The sequence below is a fragment of the Myotis nattereri genome, assembly GCF_964212035.1.
Source record: "Myotis nattereri genome assembly, chromosome: 15".
In the NCBI taxonomy this organism is placed as follows: domain Eukaryota; kingdom Metazoa; phylum Chordata; class Mammalia; order Chiroptera; family Vespertilionidae; genus Myotis; species Myotis nattereri.
Window position 1 is genome coordinate 23,655,034 of NC_138090.1, and position 20,623 is coordinate 23,675,656.

Consider the following 20,623-nt stretch of genomic DNA (forward strand, 5'->3'; position numbering starts at 1 on the left):
AGTTTTTAGGAGCTCATGAAGACAAAGGGAAGCGGGGGCATCTGTAAAGTAGACTCCCACAGGAACATAAATTATTACTTAGGCCTAACTGGGCAAATAGAGTGGTGGGCCCAAGCCCCTCTGCACATATCTCAATGAGCCTGCTCTTGGTAGCTACATAGTTTGATGTGATAGGAATCATTTGAAACTGTATGAGTAATGCTACAAATCACCCTTGACTTCTTGAACTTTACATTCTCTTTCACTCTTTGATTATGTTTCCTTGCTTTTATTGCAGACAAGCTTTTGCATCAGAGAGGAAGAAAAGTCGCTTAGACATATTCTTTGTTCACTGTTACATCAAATCCTATTCAGTATTGTCTAAAGCAGCGGTTCTCAACCCGTGGGTTTCGACCATCGGAAAACACATATAGCACATTAGATATTTACATTACTATTCATCACAATAGCAAAATTGCAGTTATGAAGTAGCAACGAAAATAATTTTATGGTTGGGGGTCACCACAACATGAGGAACTGTATTAAAGGGTCGCGGCATTAGGAAGGTTGAGAAGCACTGGAAAGTGATTCTTGGAAGAAAACAACCAGGTCTGATTATCTGGGGTGTTTGTTATGGCATTTAGACACATGCAGCTTTTTCAGGAATTAGAAGCCAGTAATAACAGGACTGTATGTATAACCAACAGAACTTGGGCTCTGTTATACTTATTCAAAAGTTGTAGACCTCATTCATGGGTGTAAAACTTCAGATAATACCAGCTTCATTACCAGCTAGTAGCTGACAATTTTTTTCTTACAAAACCACTTTTTTGTGTTGTCAAAGAAAGAAAATTGATTTTGTTTCACCTCTGTTCAACTTTAATAGAAAATAATAAACTTCTACCGCATGCCCGATAGAAGGCATAAATCCCAGGTAACTGATTGAGTTGGGTGGACCCTGTCCTCTAGGACTCAGCAGGATGTGTCTCCGGAGCAATCTCTGTAGTAAGTGCACACAGCCTGTTCCAGCAGGTTAGTCCAGCAATGTTCAGGGAGGAAGAGCTCGCAAATCACCTCATTTTACCTCTTCTTTTTACAAATGAGAAAATGGGCAGAGAGGGGAATGTCTTGTCCTAGAAACAGAAGACTGAGGAAGAATGTGATAGGCATGGATATTTATATCTCAATACCTGAGGCCCAATGTTACCATACTCCTAATTATTTCTCATTTTTTCAAAGAGGGTTATGAAATTCTGAAAGTGATATTTATGACTGCTGCATTTTCTAAGAGGGAGTTTGTAAATTGACAATCATATAATAAAAACAAAGATATTGTGCTATTTACATATGACTCTATAGCCTGCTGGGGCAGAGATGGAAGAACATAGAAGAGTTAGCCCATATATACCTCCTGTTATATATATATATATATATATATGGGCTAACTTTAGAAACAAACCTATCAGTTATTAATCCTTTAGCTTTAAAAAAAAATTCATTAACTCATTCAGCTCAGTTCATTGAATTCTCGGTTATATTTGGCAGAGGAGCTAGAGACGATGTGCAAGGTAAAAGCTATGGAGAGAATGTATTGGGCTAGAGGAGTGCTAAGGATAGCCACCTGGTAGGTATTAGGGGGGAAATAGCATATAAAAATTAGGGTATTCACTGAAGGAAAGAAATGTAAAACAGAATGGAACAAAAACTAAAGGGATGGGGGGAAAGTGAAGACAAAAAGGGAGGATAAAACAAGTTTATGAGGTTACTAAATAAGAAAGGCATGGTGACTAAGAAATGAAAGAAGGAAGTAACTATGAATAACAATAAGTATGAACCAAGACTCACAAATTTTTTTAAAAATTTTTTTTATTGATTTCAGAGGGGAAGGGAAAGGGGAAAAGAGATAGAAACTTCAATGATGAGAGAGAATCATTGATCATTTGCCTCTTGCATGCCCCCTACCAAGGATTGAGCCTGCAATCCAGGCATGTGCCCTGACTGGTAATTGAATCTCAACCTCCTGGTTCTTAAGTCAATGCTCAACCACTGAGCAACACCAGCTGGGCTTTCATGATTGATTTGAGTGACTCTTACCATCTAATATTGGAAAGGACTGCCCTAGCCAGTTTGGCTCAGTGGATAGAGGGTCGGCCAACAGACCAAAGGGTCCTGGGCTTAATTCTAGTCAAAGGCACATACCTCAGTTGCAGGCTGCTTCCCAGCTTGGGCCCTGGTCAGGGTGCATGCAGGAGGCAACCAATCGATGTGTTTCTCTCACATCGATATTTCTCTCTGTCTTTCCCCTCTCTCTAAAAATCAATGGAAAAATATCCTTGGGTGAGGATTAAAAAAAAAGAATTATGAACTACAATAGGAGATTGGAGTAATGAGAGATTGGCTAATCCTATATAATCAAAGGGTAATATGCAAATTGACCCTAACAGCAGAACCACTGGGAATGACTGGCCACTGTGACACACACTGACCACCAGGGGGCAGATGTTCAATGCAGGAGCTGCCCCCTGGTTGTCAGTGCAGTCCCACAGGGGAGCTCTGCTCAGCCACAAGCCAGGCTGACGGCTGCCAGCACAGTGGTGATGGTGGGAGCATCTCCCACCTCCTCAGCAGTGCTAAGGATGTCCAACTGCAGCTTAGGCCTGCTCCCCACTGGCAAGTGGATATCCCCCAAGGGGTCCCAGACTGCGAGAGGGCACAAGCCGGGCTGAGGGACCTCCCCGCCCCCCGAGTGCACAAATTTTTGTGCACCGGGCCTCTATTAACAAATAAAGAAAACTAAAAAATACAGGAATCCCTGATAAAAGAGGTAGCCACCATCCCCAGCTGAGATGTAGAATTTTTTCGATAGGCACAGCCATGGCTCACTGCATGGCAGAGAAGCCACACTGGTGGGACTTAATTTAAACCAGCCCTCTGAAATCTACCTTCTAATGTGTTCATGGAGAGGTATCTCACCAGAAACACTCCACCACTGAACTGCCTGAAGGAGATTCTGGGGAAAACCACTGGACACTGAAGTAGCTGTGTACTGCAGGAGCTTGACGCTGAAATGCAGGCTATGTTGTAGGAGGAGCCTGATGCTGAAATGCAGGCTATGTTGTAGCACAGTGGTTCTCAACCAGTGGGTCGCGACCCCTTTGGGGGTCGAATGACCCTTTCACAGGGGTCGCCTAAGACCATCGGAAAACACATATGTAATTACATATTGTTTTTGTGATTAATCACTATGCTTTAATTATGTTCAATTTGTAACAATGAAATTGGGGGTCGCCACAACATGAGGAACTGTATTAAAGGGTCGTGGCATTAGAAAGGTTGAGAACCACTGTTGTAGCAGGAGCCTGACACTGAAATGCAGGCTATGCTGTAGCAGCCTACCTAGCTGCTGTACCAGAGTCCAGAAGCCGAACTCTTTCTCCTCCAGTGTCTTCCAGCTCCCTCTACTGAAAACCATAACATCTTGCTAGTTGACAAAAGAATCATTTTTAAAGGCTCAGATCCATTTTCACAGAGCCTGCAAAAAGGGTGAACTTGGGCCCTAGCCGGTTTGGCTCAGTGGATAGAGCGTCGGTGTGGACCGAAGGGTCCTGGATTTGATTCTGGTCAAGGGCACCTACCTCAGTTGCAGGTTCCTCCCCAGCCTGGGTCCTGGTTGGGGTACATGCAGAAGGCAACCAATCGGTGTGTTTCTCTCACGTTGATATTTCTCTCTGTCTTTCCCTGTCTCTTCCACTCTCTCTAAAAATCAATGGAAAAATATCCTCAGGTAAGGATTAAATAAATAAATAAATAAATAAATAAATAAAGCCCTAACTGGTTTGGCTCAGTGACTAGAGTGTCAGCCTGAGGACTTAAGGGTCCTAGGTTCAATTCTAGTCAAGGGCACATGCCTGGGTTGCGGGCTTGATCTCCAGTGGGGGGCGTGCAAGAGGCAACCAATCATTGATTCTTTGTCATTATTGATGTTTCTTTCTTACCCTCTCCCTTCTTTTCTGAAATCAATAAAAAAATATTTAAAATAAATGGTGAATTTGGATCCGAGAATTGATACGTTGATAACCAGCACAGTGACTGAAAAATATAATCATGACATTCTAAGTGAAACATTATTAGAAGATGCATCTGCTGCCAAAATAGTACATGATGCATTTCAGAGCCAAATATTAATGTTTTAGGTATTATTCACACCACTTATACTATTTTTATCTCTTGATTAAGAATTGACTGAAATTTTTCTTCACTTTTAGTGAAAGTGTTAGGCATATAGATAAAGTTAGGGTACAACAAGTAAACAATAAAATACCTTTTTTTTAAAAAATATATTTTATTGATTTTTTTTACAGAGAGGAAGGGAGAGAGATAGAGAGTTAGAAACATCGACGAGAGAGAAACATCGATCAGCTGCCTCCTGCACATCTCCCACTGGGGATGTGCCCACAACCCAGGTACATGCCCTTGACCGGAATTGAACCTGGGACCTTTCAGTCCGCAAGCCAACGCTCTATCCACTGAGCCAAACCGGTTTTGGCAATGAAATACCTTTTGAGTAAAACAGTTCAGTAGAAACTATAGAGGCAGGAATAGCAGATATGAAATATGGGGAGGAAACAAAGTTATCTGAATATCCTCTTTATACCTCAGGTCATTATATATTTCATCAGTTTCATCTTTGAGGTCTTCCAAGGTCTTCTACTGACACCAAAATCGACTGGCTTCCTTATACTGGTACATAGCTGTTATCCTAACATCCTCCTTCATTATTCCCTGTTTAATATCCAGGGGATACTAAATGTACTGCCTTGATGCACTGCCTTGTTTGTTGGGACATATTTTCCAACATCATTCTGAGAAAGGTTTCATGGGGGATAAATTGTTTTGAGACCTTGTGAAGCTGAAATTGCCTATTCTCTGCTGACATTTGATTGGTAGGCTGGCTGGTTATAAAAAAAAATCTAGGTTAGAACCCTAGTGTTTTGGCTCAGTGGACAGAGCATTGGCCCAAGGACTGAAGGATCCCGGGTTCTATTCCTGATCAAGGGCATGTACCTTGGTTGCAGGCTCTATCCCTGACCCTGGTTGGGGTGTGTGCAGGGGGCAACCAATCGATGTGTCTCTCTCACATCGATATTTCTTTCTCTCTGTCTTTCCTCCTCCCTTCCACTCTCTAAAAATCAATGTAAAAAATATCCTCAAATGAGGATTAACAAAAAACAAAACAAAACTGTTACAAGTGTGTGAAGATAATGATGGTGTCAGTCCTGGAGTGTCTGGGCAGCATCTGGCGAGGCAGGGCCCCTGTCCGCCCCTGGCCTGTGCACAGCCTCATCTGTCTGCCCCCGAGTTAGGTTACATTTTCTACGAGTGGTGTGACATGAAGACGTTTCAGAAGTGCTGCTCCGTAATGTATTGGAAGCCCAGAGCCTGTAAATTAGGTTTATTGACTGTGGGTTTTGCTGTTGCATGATCAAGCTAGGTTGTTTTCTAGTTGCAGATCTATGTCCATATCTTTAAGTCTTTCCTTTTGAGCTGATCAGATCCTCCAAAAGAGTCTTCCAGTTTCTTGCATGGAGGCCATAGGTCTGGCTTTCAGCATTTTAGGAGCAGAGATGAGAAAAAAGACTGATAGTCTCAGCATTCAGTATGTAAACACTCAGCTCAGTTTTTGGCATGGTACACCTACCTCAAATGAGCCTAATATCACCCTGCCCAGAGACCCACCCTCAGTTTTATATTTCAGAATATAAACCACTTACCTTCCATTGGAACTGGGGAGAGCCTTACTGAACTGTGCAGGAGAGTTGTGTGTATATGTGGAAGAAGGATCTGGGAATTCAACTATTTCTTAAGACTTTGTCAATTCATTCTTCTATTTTTAGCTCATCTTTTACTCTTCTACTAGTATTCACAGCTTCCTCATACTACCAATTCCGATCCTTTGGGGGATCTTAAGTGCAATTTAGACAGTGTCTCAGCTTTCCTCTGCTAAATTAGGAGTTTCTTTTAGACTTTGTCTAAGGTACCAGTTCTTAAACAAGACACAAAAAAGCATTGACCATGAAAAATTATCGTTCATCACATTAAGTGTCAAGTCTGCCAAAAGATTAATATCAAGAATATAATAAAGGACTTCTCCACCTCAATATGAGGAAGACAATGTACTCAGTAAAAAACTGACGAAGAAATTGGAACTGAACGTGTGTTCCACAGAAGAGGAAATACATGTGACCACAAACATAAGAAGAGATGTTCAGCACCTGGATTGTGAGGGAAATGCAGATCACAATGCAATGAGAGATTATATTTCACTCACCAGATTGGCAGAATTTAGGAAGTATGACAGATTCAAGTGTCGTAGAATTTGTGGGTCCACAGGTTCTCTTACACATACGTGATGAAGCTATAAACTGCTCTAACTACTTTGGAGAATCATTTACTATCATCTTATACTTTGGAGAATAATTAGCATAATTCTACTCCCAGAGGTACCACCAAGGGAAATTTGTTTTGCCTAATACAAAAGAAGACATGTACGAAAATAGTCCTAGCAATACTGTTCACAATACTGAAAACCTGGAAATGGCCCAGATGCCCATCAACAGGAAAGTGGAGTATTATACAGTAGAAAGAACAGAGAACCAGTGTGATATGCAGCAATGTAAATGACTCTTAGCAATGTAATATTAAATGAAAAAAAAAGCCCCAAAAGATTATAGACAACATGAAACTCATAAAATTAACAACTTAAGATTATATGTAGATACATTTATTTACATATTATATATTTCATGGATGTTTATATTATATTTCATGGATACAATAATAAGTATGTATATATTATATATTTAATGAATACAATAATATTGTGTCACATACATTTCATGGATACAAAAAGAACACAAGAGAAAATTGAACATAGGATTTAGGGTAATAGTTACTTCAGATGGCGGAAGTAGAAGAATGGAGTGGTGAAGAGGAACATTGGTTAGAAGCAGGTTGTTGTCAGCATCATACATAGCTTTTGTTTTGGTTGGTAGGTTTGTGGGGTCCTAGTTACTTTATTAAAAAATAATTGGATAATTAAATACATGAAAAAATAAGCTGAAAGATCTGAGGTTCCCAAGGTGAAGTAGTAGAGATCCTTGTTCAAGGGATCTTATCTGGTTGTCTTGTTTGTTTGTTTGTTTGGTGTGTGTGTTTTTAAGAAGTAGCATTTTGAGTCCAGGAACAAATGTTTAGGAGTTGAAAGTTATATATATGTATATTAATCTAAAGTTAACAACCTGAATTTTCTAGGTGGGGTTCATATACTGGTAATTATCATAACTTTATAGAATATTTAGTGCATAATTATTTATGCCTATTTGTTCTTTCATAGAAATTTTACATTTTTTTTCCTTTCTTAGGACAAAGTTAAACTATAATCCTCCAAAAGATGATGGATCAACCTATAAGATTGAACTTGAAGGGATATCGGTAATGGTTATGAGAGAGATCCTGGATTACATCTTCAGTGGGCAGGTATGATGAGACACAAAGGAAGGAAGACTAAGTAGAGGCTTCTCAAGCTCAGGGTGAGGGTCTCCTTTCATCCATTCTGTGACCACGTAACCTTCATCTTCATCTTCTGTCGCCATGTGCTTGCCTGGTCTCTGCTCCTGTTAATGGCGCCCATTGTGTTCTTCCGGGGCTCTGCTCTTTACAGAAAGGCAGACTGAGCAAGATCTTCCCCAGTCCCCGTTTTTTATTGTACATCCTGAGCTCCACCTTCTAGCATGAGATGTGAAGACCGTGGGATGCTCCCTTCACTGCTGACTTTTTGTTTTTAAATCTTAATTCCAATTTTGCTTTTTTCCCATTCTGTTGAGGAACTCATTCTGTCTCCATAGCATGGAAATGGGAACTTCCTTGGGCAGGGGGATATTTAGAAATAAAGAGTTCTAGACTCACAAATGACAGGCACCTGCATTGTATTCATGATTGGTCCTGTTGCCTGAGCAGGACCAATATCCCTGCACCACCCCTATTCTTCCTTTCTGATTTCCCTTTATTCCCACTTACGTTTCTGGGGGTTTAATGAAACCTGGGGAGGAAAGTGATACGTGATTAGACTTCTTTTCTTTGCCCTCTTCTAACCCCTGCCTGCTATTATGTGATTGAAAGTATAGCGTGAGGACTCCTAAGAAAAATCTTAGGTGTGAATTAGGGCTCATTTTTTTGTTAACAGGAAGAAGTTAGTGAGAATGCATTGTATCTTTATTCTTTGAGAGTTTGTTCCTGACTGTCTTTATTCCTTCTTCATCTTACGTTACTTTTCCTTTTTGTAAAGGCTGTGTCTCCTACATGTTTCTAAATATTCTGAGTGTGCTGTTCACTTTCTCTAAATATATTCATTCTGTCTAGTCCAGTGGTTGGCAAACTGCGGCTCGCGAGCCACATGCGGCTCTTTGGCCCCTTGAGTGTGGCTCTTCCACAAAATACCATGTGCGGGCACGCATGTACAGTGCAATTGAAACTTCGTGGCCTATGCACAGAAGTCGGTATTTTGTGGAAGAGCCACCCTCAAGGGGCCAAAGAGCCGCATGTGGCTCGCGAGCCGCAGTTTGCCGACCACTGGTCTAGTCAAACTCAGTGATTGTCATCCTTTTTTGAAGTTTTTGGTTTAGTTTCATGATGTTATCTCCGTTTCTCTAAACACTAGGTGGTGGGTGTGTAGATGTAAGGTTATGTGTTGTATGATTGTTAAAAATAAATGAATTTAAATTAATTTTAGGGCAGCCCTTAAAATCCTGGAGAAAACCAGGCTCTTATCTAACTTGTAAAATTGTTTCAGCAGCAGTTGTAACAAGTTATGAGCCAGTAAGAGGTTACTCATGTTAAGGCTTAGGTTTGAAACCTGAAGCCTTATTTACAGATTTTGTTCCCAATTTAAATTAATTGTGGTTTTAAAATCATAGTTACAAGGTAAGTTATAGCAAACTCCTGATATGGCAGTTTAATTTTACTGAAATAGAATTTAGTGGGGTTTTTTGTTTTTGTTTTTGTTTACATGCCTACGTTTGAATAGTCTACAGCTATCCACTGTCTTGTGGCTAAATTTAATGTTATGTAAACGGGAAATTTCTCCATACTTGTAGTTTACCCCATACACTTCTTCCTATTTTTGTTGCTTGTTTTCCAAGGTGGTTGGCAATTATACATTTTTTTAAATCTGTGGTACAAATGTGTAAAATGTAGTAAAGTGTTTCTTGCTGTTCTGTACTCTGAACCTTCTCCTCCCATTTCCGAATGGAGGATAAATACCATTCTTGGGACCACTTGTGATCATGGCAACATCTTAGAGGCCTGTTTCTTTACATTGCCTGACTGTTGAATAGAAAAACTGTCAAGTGGGTGGAGGAAGAAGCATCAGTCAGAAAACTAAGAAAATTAAGGATAAGTAAATGTTCAAAATTATTATTAAAGTCTTATAAAAGGGATTCTTTCCAGAAAGTAGCTTTGGGACCAAATTGTATCTGTTTTACCAAGCTGAGTACAGTGTTTGGTGTTTAGACAAGGCTTCTAAGGCAGTATGGAGCCCCTTTCTTCAAGCAGCTTACATTCAGCTTGCATACCATTTGGCAAAGGCATGAACTTAATATATTGGAGGCAACACTTCCCATAGCCCTGGTGCTACTATTTAAAGAAATCACCTTCAGTTTACCATAGAATATAGAACTTTCAATTTCCTAAGCATTTCAATCATTTAAGGTTTTTCTCTAAATTGAGTATAGAAGTAAGCCAACTGGACAGCTCACCTTGAAGAGTTATTGGTAGTTAACATTGGTAAAGCAAGGGACATGGTAGGAAAAGTTAACCAGCCACCCACTGCTTATGTTATTGAAAGGTTCCTTGGGGAACTCAAACTCTTCTTGGATAAAAGTACAATGTTAAACCATATGAAATCGCCAATATTTTATCATCTTTGACCTACAGAAATGGAGCTTTCATGTGGTTCAGCCTAATAGATTCGTGGTTTGGGTTTTAAATATATACATTCAAATGTAAAATATTTATGAAATTCTGACAGATCCGGCTAAATGAAGATACCATCCAAGATGTTGTCCAGGCAGCGGACCTGCTCCTGCTGACGGATCTTAAGACTCTGTGCTGCGAGTTTTTAGAAGGCTGCATTGCTGCTGAGAACTGCATCGGGATCCGTGACTTTGCACTTCACTACTGTCTGCACCACGTGCATTACCTTGCCACGGAATACCTGGAGACTCACTTTCGAGATGTCAGCAGCACAGAAGAATTCCTAGAACTGAGTCCTCAGAAGCTTAAGGAAGTGATTTCTCTTGAGAAGCTAAACGTTGGCAATGAAAGATACGTATTTGAGGCAGTAATTCGATGGATAGCACATGATACAGAAATGAGAAAGGTATTTGTAGTTTATAATGTTGTCTAACTTTGCCTTTTTACTTATTTAATTGATTTAGTTACTTTTAATCCAAATTATCGATGTCTTTCTCCTTCAACGTGAAAGACTTGCAAAGTTACATTCTAAAAGATCTCTGTAAAGCATCTTCCCATAGGATCGTTAAAGCGGTTGGTGTTTCAGAACATAATATCCTCTGTATGTTGTTCTTTATGGGAAAATGCATTTCCAGGTTAAGCTGGAGATTATTGAAATGCAGTGTCCCAGACTCACTTTCATCACCCTAAATCATTGGCTAACCTCTTCAGCAACTCTGATGCAGGCAGCAGGGCAAGGGTGGCACTGGGAGCTCTGGCACAAGGGGGAGGGCTGTGGGCTCTCCCTGGAGTGACTGACACCACTGGGGAGAAAGCAGGAGAGCACTCTGAAGTTTTCATGATAATGCAGGTCCAAATAGGAAGGCTCTGGGAGTGAGCCTGGGAAGGAAGGGTCTTCAAGAATATCAGACTTTAGATCCAAATTGTTTTTGCACTGGGGGAGGGAGCAAAATCACAGGGCTTTAAGTCCAGTAATTATAAATTAGATGCTAGCTTCAATTACTATACTTACAATGAAAACTACATTAGGTTTTAGAGTAGTTTTCAAGTGTACAATTGCATTATTAAGTTCTTGATAACCATTGACTTATGTTTTAATGATTATTGTATAATTATGTAAATTCTGTAGGCCTATGAGCGTGTTCAGAAACTATGCTTGTAGACTCAGCATAGTTATACAGTTGATGCTCTATTTTCCACATTAGTTGGGTAAGTTAGGAAAGGAGATAGAACATTTTCCAGCTTGTGCCATTCACTGAGTCCACTATCAGTAGTTTCTCCCTTACTCTCTTCTTGCCGGAAAGTGATGAGGATGCTAAGGTCAACTGACTGCTGGGGAAACAAGAGGCAGTTTTTCATCCTTTGGTTAATCTGAACATGATGCTGTAAAAACTGTTACCTTTTAATACTCAGGGTAGAGAAGAGTATACCTTAAAATGACTATTTCAAAACCAAGAAAGACTATCATTAAAGAGTTTCACCTTATGTATGTAGAATGCTATAATCATTTGGTTCAAATTTAATAATGGATCATGAAAAATATATAATTCATATTTACATGTTAGATATGTTTAACAATAATTACTTAAGAAATAATTATATAGTACTCAGGATTTTTTAAAACTTTGTCTTTTCTAATTTTTTCATATAATAATAATGTTGAAACATTTTCACTAACTGGTTTACCATATTGTATCAAGCTATTACTGTATATAATACTTCTATAAACATGATTTAATTCACAGCACATTCAAGCAAATTGTAGCAGAGTTCTTGCAAGTTTTCTTATTGCTATGGGAACCCTATAAGGTGTAAAGAAAGCCGCTTGAAACTTTACAGTGATACGTCAAATATAAATATGAATTGATTTTTTTAAAATCAAACTTTTTAAAAAATCAAGGCTATGGGAAATAGAAAGGAACAGGGCTGGTAAGCATATTCACAGAGTACTAGCATTTATAACTTGCCTTGTGATAGTCTATCAACAATTTCAGTGTTCCATGAGTTGGGAAATCCATATTCTAAAAGCTATGTATCACATTCTCCATTTTTCCTCCCCATCCTCTCTACCCTCTTCTGCAGGTCCACATGAAGGACGTGATGTCAGCACTGTGGGTTTCAGGATTAGACTCCAGCTACTTACGGGAACAGATGCTGAATGAACCATTAGTACGAGAAATTGTCAAAGAGTGCAGCAATATACCACTGAGCCAGCCACAGCAAGGAGAGGCAATGCTGGCCAATTTCAAACCCCGGGGCTACTCAGAGTGCATTGTGACCGTTGGTGGAGAAGAAAGAGTGTAAGTATGGGTGTGTGTTGTTTGAAAACGGTATAGAGGAAGAAAGATCTCTGTGTGAACAAGAATTCATAATATTTTTCAGTATCTAAAGCATGATAGCAATAGATTTTCTAAATGGTTTAAACATTTTTTGGAGTGGCAAACTAGTCATAGTTATTGTAGCAGAACTACATAAAACATATTAACTGCTAATCTATTTCCCTTTTTAGTTCACGGAAACCAACAGCAGCAATGCGCTGCATGTGCCCTCTTTATGACCCTAATAGGCAGCTTTGGATTGAACTGGCCCCTTTAAGCATGCCAAGAATTAACCACGGAGTGCTCTCAGCAGGTACTGTTCTGTGGCAAATTTTACTTAAACACATGATCAAGTAATGTGTAATTTCTGGGTTGTGCAGAACAACTCAGCCTTTATTTATTTATTTATTTTTTCTTTTGGTTAATCTTCACCCAAGTATATTTTTCCCATTGATTTCTAGACAGAGTAGAAGGGATGGTGGGGGCGGGAGGGTGGAAAGAGAAAGTAAAACATGAATGTAAGAGAGAGACATCAATTGGTTGCCTCCTGCACATACCCCAACTGGGGCCAGGGATCGAACCTGCATCCGAGGTAGATGCCCTTGACCCAGATTCGAACCCTCAACCCTTTGATCCTTCACTTCACTAGCTGATGCTCTAACTGCTGAACCACACCAACCAGGGCTGACAGCCTTTTAAAGAGACAATTTTATTATCTCTGTGGTGACATTTTTAATGTATTTCTAACTTTTAAGACTATGGTAAGAAGAGTGTCTTCTGTCAGTCCTTGTTGTCCCCAAATTATAATACATAGCAACTTTTCAGACTTTAGTATATTACTTAATGACCTAACTCAGTGGTCGGCAAACCGTAGCTCGTGAGCCACATGCGGTTCTTTGGCCCCTTGAGTGTGGCTCTTTCACAAAATACCACGTGCGGGCGCGCACGTACAGTGCGATTGAAACTTCGTGGCCCATGCCCAGTAGTCGGTTTTCAGCCTGGGTGAGTCTATTTTGAAGAAGTGGCATTAGAAGAAGTGGGGGGTGTCGTTCGGGCGATGGGATATGCAGTGTGGGAGAGGTACATTGCTTTGAGGTACGTTCGCTGAGGTTGACCCCTTCCATCTCTCCCATCCACACTCATCTTGTATACTTGTTTCAGATAGATGAGTGTGGATGGGAGAGTTGGAAGGGGTCGACCTCAGCGAACGTACCTCAATCAGATTGAGGACGTTTTTAGCAAAGGCCAGCTTAGGAGTACCCTAATTTAGTTAATAACAATGTACCTACCTATATAGTTTAAGTTTAAAAAATTTGGCTCTCAAAAGAAATTTCTATCGTTGTACTGTTGTTATTTGGCTCTCTTGACTAATGAGTTTGCCGACCACTGACCTAACTGATAGAAGAGCAATGAGCTGTGTGACCATACTTGGAACACAGAATTTCTCTTAGCTGTGATAGTCACATCTTCTTTGAAATTCAATTTAGAATCACAAAATATAACTGTGTCTAAAATAAGAGTATATTGTAAAAGCAGGCATTTCATATGAGACTCTAGAAGACATTACTTAACAATGGCATAAAGTTATTTTACCACAGAAAGGATGTTTTAGTTGACCTTTACAAGTTTGAAAATAGCTCCACGCTATTCAAAGCTCTTACTCAAGGAAATGAGAGAAAAGGTTGTCTTTGCTGCCTTACCCATTAGCCTCCTTTCTCTTAATCTTGGATCTGCCTTTTGGGTTCACCCCACAAGTACCATTTTACTTCATTCTAATTTTTGTCAGCAGTCCTTCTGGGATGCTTACTTTATTTTTTAAAGCTATATCACACCGCCCTAGCTAGTTTGGCTCAGTGGATAGAGCGTCAGCCTGCGGACTGAAGGGTCCCACGTTCGATTCTGGCCAAGGTCACACGCTCGGGTTGCGGGCTTAATCCTCAGTAGGGGGTGTGCAGGAGGCAGCCAATCAATGATTCTCTCTTATCATTGATGTTTCTCTCTCTCCCTCTTCCTTCCTCTCTGAAATCAATAAAGAAATATATATTTAAAAAAATAAATAAATCTTTATCACACCATACCATGTTATAGAAATGGCTAAATCTATACTATACTGTAGAAATGGAATAATTTCCTGGGTGCCAGGTTAATTGAAAGTATTGTCAAAATAAACAGCTGGATGGAGTGGTATAGCCAGCAGGATGTAGGGCTGATATCTCTGTTCTACCTTTTCAGAACTTGCTTCCTTAAATTTTCCTCCCATGATGTATATACATATTTAGAATTTTATCACATGCACACCTACCACAAAGGTTCCTATATCACTAATTTCAAAAGTTTCCTAGAGAGTTTGACATTTCAGAAACTTTAAACCATGAGGAGAGGAATTGTGTCCAGTTGTATGGACTGAGGTTGTGAAATGATTGAAGTAGTTCCTATTTGCCCAGCCATTCTGCATTTCTTCTTTTCTTGCATTTTTTAATTGATTGACTTTTTTGGTCATTTATTCTTTCCCTCTATACAAGTTTAGAAGTTATATTCTTTGTGTATATTCCTTTGAAGGTTTCCTCAGAAACCAGAGCCTATTATCAAAGCCTAAAGTTAACCAGTACTTTTATACTCTATTTTCATGTTTTCTAGTTTAGTAGTATTAAAATACATGATCATTTATAAATACAATATTTGCATATGTACATGTTTCATTAATCTATGTTTTATATATGTATCTATAGGTAGATTGTGTAAACTTACCCACATGTTTACCACTTTGTTTTTTCTTCCTTGCCCCTCAGACCTTCCATTTAGGATCATTTTCCTTCTCTTTAAAGTTCATCCCTTTGAATTTTCTTCATTGTGGTTCTATTGGTAGCAAACTCTTCAGATTTATTTGTCTGAAAGTATCATTACTTTGCCTTCATTTTTAACGGATATTTTTGCTAGGTATAGAATTTAAGGTTGATATTTACTATTTTTCAGCACATTGAAAATATCTTTCTACTAACTTCTGGTTGTTATTGTTGTCAGCCTAAAAATCTATCTTTTCTCAGGATTGTATTTAAAATATTTTTCCTTTGTTTTCTGCCATTTCATTACAGTGTGCTTACATGCACATTTTATTTCACATTTTACCATATTTGGGGATTGTTGGTCATCTTGACTCTATGGCTCAGCCTTTTGAGTCTGGATCTTATTCATTATATCTTCAAAATATTGCCTCTGTTCTCCTTTCTTCCTTTGATTTTGGGAGTCAGATTAAACATGGCTAGACATTTTTACTCCATCCTCTGCCTCCTACCATTGCGTTGTTTTTTATGTTTTTGCCACACTGTGTTGCTTTCTTTATTATTTCTTTTTATTTATCTTTCATTTAATGAATTACCGCTTTAATATGATGGATCTGCCATTAAAACCATCTATTGAACTTTTAATTTTATCTGTTTTTTATTTTTTATTTCTAGAAATTTTCTTTAAATCTTTTTCAAATCTGCTAGTCACTTCTTTAGTCCTATTTCCAAAGAGTTATCTTCAAATTTGTCATTATTTCTTAAACATAGTAAGCATTGTTGTTTAAGTCTTTTGATTATTTCAATATTTGAAATTTGAATTTTTTGCAAGACTACCTCCTATTGTCTGCTTCATAGAGTCTAGTTTCTTTGTATACCTGAGTACAGTATTAATTTGGAATTACTATTAATCAAATTCAAATCTTGAGATTTCCTGGATAGGCAAGGAGATTTAAATCTGGTTTCTAGTTCTGGTTGGACTTCATCCTGAGGGTTAAAACTTCAGAGAGGCACATTTGCTGTGGGCCTGGGGTTTAGATTTGTCTTTTTCATCCCCTCAAAGCCATTAAAAGAAAGATTGAATAGTTTCCCAGAATAGATGAACTGAGATAACCCAGAGCTGCTTGGTGGGTTGAGTGGGTGGTGTCTTCCTTCTATGCTGTAGGGTAGAGGGAATCCATTCAAACATACTGAGTGAAGTAAAATGGTCAGTGACTCAGACTTCCTCTCTCACCAAGGAAGGAATGGAATCTGATAAAGATCTCAAATCTGTTGTTGTTATCAGAGAAGGTTTCTCCACATTCTCTCTCTACAGCTGTGGCATTTACATTCAACTGGAGGTGGGTATTGAAGATTTGTTTTAACTTTCTTGTGTGTCTCCTTTGATTTTTGCAGAAGGATTTTTGTTTGTATTTGGGGGCCAAGATGAAAATAAGCAGACCCTGAGCTCAGGAGAAAAGTATGACCCAGATGCAAATTCATGGACTGCATTGCCACCAATGAATGAGGTAAAACATTGCTTTTTTATTTGTTCGGCATGTTTGTTTTTTTCCTTTGGCACTTTTGTTTTGCACTTGAGTATAAGAAAAAATGTAGCAACCCTGCCAGGCCCCCTTGCCTAAGGCCAGTGCCTGCCCTCCCAGCTCTCCTCTCTGTGCCATCCCCTTGCTCAGTCTGATCTCCTCGCAGTCTCTCAGACCTAGAAATACTCCTGCTTCAGAATCGTTGCCAGATACCCATGTTCTTTGCTTCCTTCAATGTTTGCCCATATAGCACCTTGTCAGGGCAACCTTGCCTCTGGTCCATCTGTTCTCCTGTCTCCCCTACCCTACCTTCTTTCTCTTCATACCATGTAACACCTTCTCACATACTGCAAAGTTCACGCAAATTCTTTTTGTTTTTTTGTTAATCCTCACTTGAGGATATTTTTCCATTGGTTTTTTTAGAGAGAGTGGAATGGACAGGAAGAGACGGAGAGAGAAACATCGATGTGAGAGAGACACATCGATTGGTTGCCTCCCACACATGCCCCTACCAGGGCTGGGGATTGAGCCTGCAACTGAGATACTTGCCCGGAATCAAATCCGGGACCCTTCAGTCTTCAGGCTGATGCTCTCTCCACCGAGTCAAACCAACTAGAGCGTTCACACAAACTCTTGATGGCAGAGGAGTTTGTCTGTGTTTGGCTGACATTCTATCTTTAGTGCTAGAATAATGCTGGGTGCATAGGGGACACTAAGAAAATACTGACAAATGAATGTGAAATGCCTCCAGCTTCTGTCATTGCCATAGCCTTAGCACAGACCTGTTTCCCACACAGCTTCTCTGCTGCAGGCAGTCCTGTTACTGTGGTTCTTGTCTTTCACACATCAACTTGGATACACTTGCACAAAGAATCTCACTGAACCAGAAGTGAATGTGTGTGTTTTTTTCTATTTGTGAGCTATTGGGAGTAAAAAGTACTGATTCTGACTGAGAATTTACCATGCAGGTAATTCCCTTGTTTTGAGAAATTTCTAGGCTTGGGTTCTCTGTCTATTGTGATAGACAGAATGAGCTGCTAGGGAAAGCAGAAATGTTTGAGAGAGAGGGTTTTGAGCATGGACGTCCTTGCTGGAACATATCTGTAATTTTTATTAAATCCATAATACCAGCTTTCATTATGACAGCCTTTTGTATACAAAGATCTTTGATGTCATTTCAGGCAAGACATAACTTTGGAATTGTGGAGATCGATGGAATGCTGTACATTTTAGGAGGAGAGGATGGTGAAAAAGAGCTAATTTCCATGGAGTGTTATGATATTTATTCTAAAACCTGGACAAAGCAACCTGATTTGACCATGGTTAGAAAGGTGAGAACCATATCTTGTGTTTACAAACTGGATTTTATAGTGGATGTTTTTTTATTTCCTACATAAGTCTTTTAATACAATTGATAGTGTTAAAAGAATTAATGTTACAGAATTCTGGTAGTTTGCCTTTGCTATCAGCCATACACCAAGGTGGGAAAATGAGGGTGTGTGAGCATTTACCTAACAGTGGCTGTCTGGCACTGCTGTGTCCAAGGCCTACACTTGATAAATGCTTTGTTAGTGCACTAACTTAGGAAGCAACCACATCTTCTAAACCTATTTTCTTAATCATCATGCAGGACGAGGGAGAAACATTAATTTTGAGGTAAAGAACTACCATTGCTCACTGGGTAGAATATAAAGACACAACTGGTCACATTGGCTCAATAGAGCATCTGTCTTTCTTTATTTATACTCTCTGAGAGAGCAGTGAATTTATCATCAAACCAGAGTTTTGTCCAGTGCTGTAGGTATGTCCACCTTTAAAATACTGACATCTACTCATAATATGTTCTCTCACTGTCTGTGCCCTTTCAACTAAATTATTTGGGCAGGAATTGAGTGACATCTTGCTCCATAGAATTAAATCTTGGAATCTTTAACAGTGATGAAAAGATAGACTGGAAAGTTCCCTGAATAAGAGGGTTATTAATTATCTTAGTGAAATAGTATTAGATGAAGTTAATTCTTTTCTGAGGATTAATAATATGTGTAGTACCTTGCTCTTTTTCTCATTTTTAAATCATTCGTAATATTGGAAAACACCATAGTTTTACTATTAGAAGTCTTATAGTGCTCTTAGATAAGTGAATATTAATCTATCTAACTTTAATAATAAATGTTGCCTCCCCACTGTTGCTTTCTTATTTCAGATTGGCTGCTATGCAGCTATGAAAAAGAAAATCTATGCCATGGGTGGAGGGTCATATGGAAAACTTTTTGAATCTGTGGAATGTTATGACCCAAGGACCCAGCAATGGACTGCTATATGTCCGCTGAAAGAGAGAAGGTGAAAGAATGTGCATATGGACTTTCCCCAAACCTGGCTTTTGCTCTTCTTTTTGTTTAAATGAACCTTTTATTTGACTTGGCATTTAGTTCATATAAAATTAAATGAATAATCCATTTCCTGAAAAAGGAAGAATGCATATTCACCAAACACTGAATATTGCAGAATTAAAACAAGCAGAAGAGGAATTAGGGAATTGGGTCATGAGTTGTAAATCAAATGCCTAATCAGCTCTGTGTGGCCTTTCAGATTTGGAGCTGTAGCCTGTGGAGTTGCCATGGAACTGTATGTATTTGGGGGAGTCAGAAGTCGCGAGGACATCCAGGGTAGCGAGATGGTAACTTGCAAGTCTGAATTCTACCATGATGAGTTTAAAAGGTAATTATGAATTGTTTCACGTAGCTTCTGCAATTTTTTTTTTCCTTTCAAAGTCATGTTTTAGGTTTATTTAGTTTTGTTTTCAAGTTACTTCATGGAATTGTTATTGGTGGGATGTTCTCTTGTCCCCACCTGTTGCTGGTGGAAGTGGGCTTCTTGTGATGTCATGAGAAAAGGGATTTTCTGAGACTTGCATAGGAAAATGAGAGATACTTATTTGCATGGAATTAAACCCCTGAGTTTCCAAGATCCCATCTCCCTTTGTCCCACAGGAAAAAGTCCAGCTGTATCTTAGCAGAGTTAGAATTAAAGCCACAGCCCAGAGCCTTCGTTCCATATTTGCACAGTCCAGCATCAGGCTAGGTTAGCTTGTGTTTCCATCTGCAATCCATTGTGTGTGGGGTCTGCATGGCCTGGGACTTCTAGGGCCACCTGGCTCTGGAGAGAACATGGGCAAGTGCAAAGAAGCAGGAGCAAAGAGAGAGAGAATTCCTTAGTCTTGGGATTTTGTACTCCCAAATTTTCATGGGCTTGCTTTGGCTCTACCCAAAGCCAATGATCTTCATTCCCAGGTTAGAGTGATAGACCAGTATTTTCCTTATGTCACCCCAACTTGACTCTACATGCATCCATCTTCCCCTTTGTTGAACCCCTTCCCAGTGTAAAATTGCAGCTTCCTGGTGAAGTTGCCAGATAGCCATGCTTATAATGTCTGGCCTTCCCTTTGCTCCTTTCCTATTAGTAAGTAGCTAATTACAACGTTAACAGAATTATCTCATCTATTTAGTATCTATGTCTAATGCATACTAGATATTGAACTTCTTAACTTAGCATATTTGGCCTTTTGTGATATGACCTTTGGCTTCTTTTTCTGCTACTGTTCAACCCAGTATATTTTCCCCCAAAACATGTCATGATTATCTGTGCTTTTATACTATTCTTTTGCCTAAAATTTCCCTTCCCACATTTATCCAGTTAATTTGGCCTCTTCCAAAACTCTGCTTATTTATCACTCTCTAGAGGTCTGATTGGGTTCCTCAGTCTGTGATTTCATAATACTCTGTACATGTCTTATTCTTGGATTGTAGTTGTTCACCGTAAGCTCCATCAGGGCATGGTCCAACCATGCCAACTTTAAATCCTAGCTTCAGCTTTACAACTGGCCTGTATTAGACATTCAGCAAAATGCTAATTAACTGAGTAAAGTATTGTGCCAGAGACTACCTCTGACAGGCTGCATAAATGTCTTATGGAGTGGGTAGCATTCTTCCCAACA

General features: G+C 39.3%; 1 protein-coding gene across 2 annotated transcripts in view; it reads left to right on the forward strand.

The window, feature by feature from the left end:
• Nucleotides 1-20,623, forward strand: part of GAN (gigaxonin) — a 52,452-nt gene that overhangs the window by 21,450 nt on the left and 10,379 nt on the right. The window contains exons 2-9 of one of the 2 annotated variants that reach the window (XM_081107525.1): nt 7,401-7,515; nt 10,064-10,414; nt 12,091-12,308; nt 12,518-12,639; nt 16,502-16,614; nt 17,811-17,960; nt 18,833-18,969; nt 19,219-19,347. In XM_081107525.1, coding sequence (XP_080963651.1) covers nt 7,401-7,515; nt 10,064-10,414; nt 12,091-12,308; nt 12,518-12,639; nt 16,502-16,614; nt 17,811-17,960; nt 18,833-18,969; nt 19,219-19,347 — 1,335 coding nt within the window. The remainder of the gene's footprint in view (nt 1-7,400; nt 7,516-10,063; nt 10,415-12,090; nt 12,309-12,517; nt 12,640-16,501; nt 16,615-17,810; nt 17,961-18,832; nt 18,970-19,218; nt 19,348-20,623) is intronic. The other variant, XM_081107526.1, reaches the window with a different exon arrangement.